At 35.6% G+C, this 8,501-nt stretch overlaps 1 protein-coding gene across 1 annotated transcript; it reads left to right on the forward strand.

Moving 5' to 3' along the window:
• Positions 1 to 4,107: 4,107 nt before the first annotated feature.
• On the forward strand, positions 4,108 to 5,281 carry LOC149059727 (uncharacterized). The gene is made up of 2 exons (XM_089215714.1): positions 4,108 to 4,208; positions 4,270 to 5,281. The coding sequence occupies exons 1-2, from the start codon at positions 4,108 to 4,110 to the stop codon at positions 5,279 to 5,281; spliced, it is 1,113 nt and encodes a 370-aa protein (XP_089071840.1).
• The last annotated feature ends 3,220 nt before the right edge of the window (positions 5,282 to 8,501 follow it).

An 8,501-nucleotide genomic window follows, 5' to 3' on the forward strand; every position in this document is an offset into this window, starting at 1 on the left:
GTGTAAAATATTATAGAGTAAGGTATAGAGTGAGTCAATTGGAGTCGAAGGATACCATTTTGAAAGCGCTAGTACTAAATTTGTTTTTTTAGTAATTTTATTTCATATTGTAAGTGCAGGGCGGACACAATATGCACTATTGCAGTAGACCCGTTCGGTTAAAAATTCATAAAAAATCAAAATATTGCACTACCACTTAGCCAATAATATCACTGTCATCGTTAGGATGTCTGCTTTGTGGGGAATGCATTTTGGATACTTACAATTTGCATAATGGGGTGGTGGAGTCGAGTTGTCCAGAAAATAATACTTGGTGCAGGATTACTAAGGTAAAATATCACGTTTAGCCACCACTACGAGTACAATTCGCTTACCAGTGGACTTTAAACACTTTAGTGGTATTAAGTAAGTCATTTCGAGTCGAGGGATACCATATTGAAAGCGGTAGTACCAAATTTGGATTTTTAGTAATTTTATTTCGTATGATATGTATCTGGGAGACGTAATATGCAGTGTTCTGATAGACACGAATCGGGTTAAAATTCATTAAAAATCAAAATATTGTACTACGACTTATATATGGGAAACTTAGTGTTTAATTTTTTATCCTTAGATATAAACACAAAAAATTTATGATGTTTCAACTTCAAAATTACTTGCAAATTTTGGCGATTTTGACATATTTCGTAAAAATGTTAACTATTAACGCTTATAAAAAAAATTGTGACTAACAACAGTCGCCTCTTACGACAAGCAGGGAGTACTGATGCGGAATTCTGTATCGCCCCCACAACAGTGCCGACTGCTCGTCCCTGACGTATGAGTGCGTCCCGGGTCAGGACGCACTCGAGGGTGTCTCACCTCTTGTGCCACTTACACCTTACGCACTCATTCAAGACACCCCGAGTGCTAGGCCATCCGTCAATTGACGGTGGCTGCGTCCTGAACCATGCGGTCTTGCGTCCTGCATTTGTACTATTCAGCGGTTTTTCATTATTTTCTATCTGTCAGAGCGATCAGCGAGAGCCTCTCTGGCGAACGTGGCAAGGGCTTGATATGTTTTTTTAGTTTTAAGGAACGCTCCATCTTCAGGCGGCCATGCCTAACCTTCGTCTCTAAGTGTTCTTTTGAGCTTGATCCGAGCACTCTTCGTCCTTGGGCAAAATCTGATTACGTGGTGGACCGTCTCCGGTTTCCGGTCGCACTGCAAATCGGATCAGTAACAAGGTTGAAACTGTGTAGTTTCGCCCTGAAGTCGCCATGCCAGGTAAGGAACTGTGTTGTAAAGTGATCCAGTTGCATCGGTAGGCTACACCTTAGCCGAACCGATGGGATCATATTCTTTGTCCAATTACCTTTGGACAGAGTATCATAACGATTCTGCTACTCACTGTAGAGCTCACTATCGCTCTCTGCCATGAATTCCTTTGTGATTGTTTGCCTAGAAAGGGCCCTCTTAAGTGCTTGGAGCCTCACTTCTAGGTCTAGAGGCATAGTCCCAGCTATCACTGGCAGACAGTTGGTTGAGACCGTATTATACGCCCCTGTCATGGCCAGTAAAGGAGCTCTTTGAGCGCTAAGCATCTTTTTCTGGCTCTTTTTTAGCTTTGTCCCCTGAGCCCATATCTCAGCCGCATAGGTGACTCGGGGCAGGAACACCCCTCTGTATATGGTACGAGCTGCGCACCGTCCCATGCCCCAGTTGGCGGAATACAATTTTCTTAATCGCCCATGCATGTCCTTAGACTTGGCGCATACAGCGACGACATGGTCCCAATAGCTACGCCAGGGATCTAGAAGGACACCGAGGTATTTGGCGGTAGCCGTAGAGATTATTTTGGGTGCATTCGCACTCGTGCCGAAGCCAACGCTGTAGCCCGCTTTGAGACCACATTTTAACGATAGGAGCTGACTCTTACTGGCCGAGAACTCTAAATCATGCTTAACGGCCCAATCTTTTAGTACGTCCAAAGACTTTTCGATAAGTGCGAACGCCGTATTTGGTCTGGCGGCGCCGACCATGAGTAATATGTCAGGAAGGTATTCGTAAATCGTGGTCATGGCTACCTTCCATAAGGTAGGACCAAGCTGGAACCCCTGGGGGGCATCCTCGTTCAAGTCTACGTCGATAGTGGACACCTTCTACCGTGTGGTCAGCCCATCTGTTATGTAGGTACGAGCACACTATTCTGGTAGTGCCTAGAGTAGCGCCAAGTTTGTTTATTTGTGCAATCAGAGGGGACCACTTGACGTTGTCAAATGCGCCAGTAATGTCTAGGAATGTGCCAAAGATATGCCTAGACTTGGACCTATCGACGCGGTCGTATACTCTCTCTATAGCACTGATGGTTGATTTACCGGTGGTGAACCCATGTTGCTCCTTGTAAGAGTCCAGGCTAGTCTCTTTGCCTATGTTCTTTATTATCAGCGTTTCAAGCGCTTTGCCTAGTACCGGTAATAGGCTAATAAGTCGAAACGATTTAACACTGTCTGTCGACGCCAAGATGTAATATAATTTGGTAGGTACCTATGTAAAGAGTACACGAATATCTCGCTGCCGACCAACACACGCAAACAGTCACCATATAATTGTAGTTTATTTTCGTAGTGTATATTTTTGTATTAATTATGTGATTGTGAATTATTATATAATATGTAGATTAAGTAAACGCGTTATCGGTCGCCGCCGGTTCGCCTGTGCCGACTTAATTAGCACGGCCGCCCAACCAAGCTAGTCCGTTCCGTAGTGCCTACGAGGAAGATCCTATATTATTTTATTACGTACGCTAATCGTCGTCAAAGAAAATATATTAATATTGTGCGCGCGAATCGCCACGTATATTATAATAATATTGTTATATTATAATACCTACTCGTATCATATTGTTTTGTCGGCGCGAATCGCAATAGGTTTTATTATATTGTTCGGTGCAAATCGCCGGTTTATATTTTGTGCGGGCGAAAATCGCCAGATTATATTATAATATACGGACGATTAGTGCTTACGTCATACTTGTTATCATTCTTATCAATGGATCCAAACAAATATTATAACGTATTAACGTACTATGTTAAATTAAGTTAATAAGTTATATAGTCGCTTAAAATTAATATTTTAATTATATTCATGCGGTTTTAAGCTAATAATATATAATTTATACATAATTTTAGAAATTTAAAAGGTCCGTGTGCGCTATGAACTGAGTTTAATACTGCTTGCGAGCCTATTTTTGCTATGCTTGTCAACTATAGATTGCTTACCTTTTAATTTTGCATTCTAAAATTGTATATAAAATTATACAGTTAATAGTATTTTTGTATTATATACAGATATTATTTAAATATGGTTTTATGCTGGGTATTTGGTTGTTCTCATTACACGGAAAATAGTTCCTGTAGCTTTTATCGCTTTCCAAAAGAACTAAAATCAAGAAGACATTGGATCAAATTAATAAGGTAGCTTTCTCACATAAGTGATAGGTCCCTACATGGTACATCATCAATAAATTCATTTTGTTTGGTAATAGATGTATTGATAATAATGATACTGAAACAAATTTAATTTTTTATTTAGTTGACAATTTTCAGTGAACACTGGAAAATTATAACTAAAATGTTATATAAAAATTCTTGAATTAAGTTTGTTAATGAAAGTATGCCCTTCCAATTCACACCATATGTTGTATCCAACATTGCTTAATATAAACATATTTTTATTATATAGGCACATATTTTATAACTAATACTACATACTATAATAACTAACCCTACCTAACGTTTGGATTCTGCTTATAAGCCTTAGCTATGTTAAATATGTTCTTTAGCCTTTAGGTATTAAATTAAATAAGATAGTTAGGGTTGCTTGAAATGTTGTGTGATTTATTTTTATTTTACTACATAACTTTTTGGTTCAAAGATGAATAAATCATATTTATTATATTAGAAGAACAGATGAACCTAAATCAGGTGCTCGTGTGTGTAGCTGTCACTTTCAAGATGGAAATAAAATAAATGGTCCTACATATACTTCCTCATCGTTTAAATCAATTTGAAACTCATCATCTTACACCAGAAAAGAAAAAGACCCGCAAGAACTTTTCAAAACTTATGATGAATGAAGAGAAAGAAGATGAAATATTTAATAACAGCGAATTTGAAATCAATACAGCACTTGATCTTGATGAATCAACAAAGTCTAACCCCCAAGGGTATTATTCATTTTTTGAATATTATGATTTAATATTATAATAAATTTAATTTTTTTTTTAGAGTATCTGAAGTCATTATGTCATCGACCTCATTGACCATACTCGAAACTGAAAATTATTTTCTAAAAAAGCAAAATGAAGAAATGAAATTGAAACTAAATACATTAAGCTTGTCATTCACATTTGAAAATTTAGTTCAAAATGAAGATTTATTAACTTCTTATACTGGCATACCATCAAGTGAAGTATTTATTGCTCTTTACAATTTAGTGAAAAATGCAGAGATTAAATATCATTTAAATTGGAATGTTGAAAGTATCAGTAAAATTGATCAAATACTAATGACGTTAGTTAAATCGAGAAACAATTTACCACATTTTGATTTAGCAGTAAAATTCAACTGCAGTAAAGCAACTGTAAGTAATGTTGTCATTACATGGATTAATGTTTTACATGCCATACTTTTTACTAAATGCATGAGTAGTATTCCAACTAGAGAAAAAAACAAAAAATGTTTACCTGGTGCATTCAAGTCATTTACCAACTGCCGTATAATAATAGATTGCACTGAAGTATTTACTGCTGCATCACGTCAGTCGATGAATATTCAGAGAGACACATATAGTTCATATAAGCACAGAAATACCTGGAAAGCACTAATAGGAATTGCCCCGAATGGTGTTGTTACATTTGTCAGTTCATTGTATCCTGGATCTACATCAGACAAGATGGTAACATTAAATAGTGGTCTTTTAGAGAAAATGTTCGCCGGAGATCTTATTATTGCAGATAAGGGGTTTTTAATCAGGGACATTTTACCTCACGGAGTATCTTTAAATATTCCACCATTTTTAGATACTCCTCAGTTTACACCAAATCAAGTTGTTCAAACAGAAGTTATAGCTAAGGCACGGATCCACATTGAAAGAGCAATACAAAGAATAAAATGCTATTCCATAATACATTTTATTCCTTTCACAATGTTGAAGCAAGCTGAAAGTATTTTTCAATTAGTTGCTGCATTAACAAATCTACAGCCTCCTTTAATTAAAGAAGTTCAAGGAAATATGTAAACTGTAAATAATAATCATATTATAGTATATTGTAAAATGTACATCATTACATTTTTAATTTTTATAGTTCACAAAATTATTAAATTACTTTACAAAACTAAAATTCTATAGAAAATTGCTACCTGCATTCTTAATAAAAGTTTATAAAATAATAAAACAACGGTTATCCTTCAGTAAGGTAGAGTATATACTTCTGAATAAAAAACTGCTCTAGAATTTCCAAATTAATTGCCCATTTGGTGTCTTTTTCAACTACAGCTATAACTACTTGTTCAGGGGTCCAAATAACTAGGTAACAAAATTCACGATTTGTTAAATAAAGCTGGCCTTGGATTTGATCCCAGTATGGATGTTTTTTGTTTACAATCAAATTCCCATTAATTTTGTATACTATGTAAGTATGATCTACTTCAATTTCAGCATTAAGATTTTTGTTTCTGTACTTCCATGGACACTTTACTTCAACGGTATAATTAGAGCCTACTAGTCCATCTGGCGATGCTCCTAAAAGTCCACTATTTGAAAGCCATAATCCAGTTGGAATCACCTCTACATTTTCTTCTTGTTTAAGTACATCTATAGCGGAACTTTCATTAGAGATTCCCCATTGTATGGAATGTATACCACTAAGGTTAGTATCATTGCTTAATGATTTAAATAAAGATTTTGAAAATTTATCTTTTTTAAAGGCTGCTAGGACTTTTCCAAAGTGGCTAGCAGTAAGTCTATTTTTCCTATACTTAAACCAAAGGTCATTATTAATTTGTCCAACAGTATCTTTAGCTATCTGAATAATTGATACATCTGTCACATAGATCTTAGTTTGAACATAATTTTTAAGAGCAACAAAATCCTTTGATTTTACTAAATATTGACATCTTTTGTCGAGAATAAGACTTTCAATAGAGTCAACTAAAAGATTTTCGGAAGTAATTGTTTCGTTTTCGGACTGTAATAACCAAGAAAATCCAACAGGGACTGATAAACTCATTAAAGTCTCTCTAAAGTTATCAAAATCTACATTTGAAACACTTATATCCGGACATGGTATACAATTATATATTTGATTAATTGATTTAATTTCACCTAATGTATTGTTTTTCCTAGCACTCCAGGAACAAGCTGTATCCGTGGAGCTCAAATTATAGTGGGTATATATTGCTAATGCTGCAATATGATGGCAAATAAGTGTACCTCTAGGGCAAGAACACTGTGCATCAGCAATACATCCATCTTTTAAAAAAAGTTTTACATTATAAGGGTTGTTGCGCATACTAGGTTTTATCTCACCAACAATTATTCCTAAACTTGGATCTGCTTGAAATTTTAAAATATGGCTATCCTTATAAGCTATTTCACCACGTTTGAGTTGTTTTATGTTTTCTTTAAAGTATTCCGATATTGAAGTTATTGACAATAAATGATTACTAGCCATTAGAATCGATTAAATATGAGTATTAAGTAGGTAAAACAGCAATAAGAAACGTAAAATCGTTTAAAATGAAAGTATAAAACAAATAAAAGTTAAAGTTTAAACTTTTAAGCATTTAAACCACAACTTTATTCAAATTCTTTTCAAGTGTATGCTTCTCAGATAGTATGAAATGTTTGTTTGGATCCAATGGATAGTTTGATAAGGATTGATAACAATTTGTGACGTAACACTAATCGTCCGTATTGTGTAAGGCACTAATCGCCACTTATTTTTATTATATTTATTTTCAATTGTTCCTAGTTCCTGTTGTGTGTGTGTGTGATTTTTTCTTGTATAGCTAGGACCAGCTGGCCAGACTGCGCTCCACCAAATTGTGAGTTTTTGCTATTATCGCTATTTATTGATTATTTTTTTACATACTATTATATTATTATTAAATTGTTGGGCCAAAAGGGCTATATAGTATCACTGCTTGTTGAGCCAGAGCGGCCGATTATATATAATTTTTCATACCTATTGGTTATAGGGGCTCGTATAGCAGCCTGTTGGGCCAGAAGGGCCAAATTATTGTATTTTTACTAGTCAGCCATAAGTGCTTTGATTTATTAGTATTATATTTTGTATACCTATCATTAGAAGGTTGCTGTGATTTTTATATTATATTGTGTTATTATTTGAATTATTTGTATATTACAGCAACTTAGTTACCAAAAACCTGTGTTACCCTTTATTTTAGTTTTAAGTCTACACACCACACATACGTACACACCTACACACACCACCACACACTAGCACTCTTTAGTTTTGATCGGCGATCCCGTCCACTTCTATTGAGTCGCTATACAGACATATACAAACATTCACAGGTCGGTCGGTGTGTGAGAGTAGCGCGCGAAGTATTTGGTGACCGGGCGTTACAGCCTATTATTGTGTCGTTCCCGGCCCGTACACTGTCTGAGTCGGTTTTGCCTGGTTTTGGAATAATAATTAATTTGGCAGTCTTCCAGAAATCCGGGAAGACCCCTTCGCCAAGGCAGCGCGTAAAGAGCCTGGTTATCGTGACTTAAAGTGCTGGCCATGCTTTCCTCAACATTCCGGCCGTTATGCCATTTATGCCAGGGGCACCCGATGTCCTCATACGCCAAATTGCCGCCTTTATATCATCTGCGCTAGGTGCGTGTCTGACTGGTAAGGGACCTTGGAATACCAAGTCACCTTGTGCTGGATCTGAGGGCAACAATCAATTAAATCATTTTGCGTCGTCTTACTAATATAGGTAGTATTTTTTGTTGCAGATTTGAAATGCTCTTTTAGAATTTGATCTCCAGCATTAATACGAAATTATAATAAAGCCTTAAAATTTCCTTTTTGATTTTTGATATCGTCATCAACAGAATTTATAGAACCATCATCTCTATGACCGCGTAAGGATATATTTTGTAGGCCACAAAATAGTATGGTTTCAATAATAGGGATTAATTTTTGCCTATTTTGTTCAACTTTACGTGTCATAGCAGTGTCTAATGTTGTTTCTATATTTTGTATTTTTCCATTCATAACACTTATGAAATTATCAGATTTAAAAACACAATTCTTATGGTAGTCATTATTTTGATGGGCCTTAAAATTTTCTTTTGCTTTTTTGTAAAGAGATAATGGTATTGTAACTAATTTTCCTAGTTTTACACGACTACGACCTCCCTCATCGCTTCCAAATAAAACACATATTCTACAAAAAGCTCCTCCGAGTTTTTGGCTATAAGACAACCAGGGATACTCATTTAT

This window comes from Diuraphis noxia, unplaced genomic scaffold (assembly GCF_037042655.1).
Source record: "Diuraphis noxia isolate RWA-SAM2 unplaced genomic scaffold, SU_Dnox_SAM2 contig0001, whole genome shotgun sequence".
NCBI lineage: Eukaryota > Metazoa > Arthropoda > Insecta > Hemiptera > Aphididae > Diuraphis > Diuraphis noxia.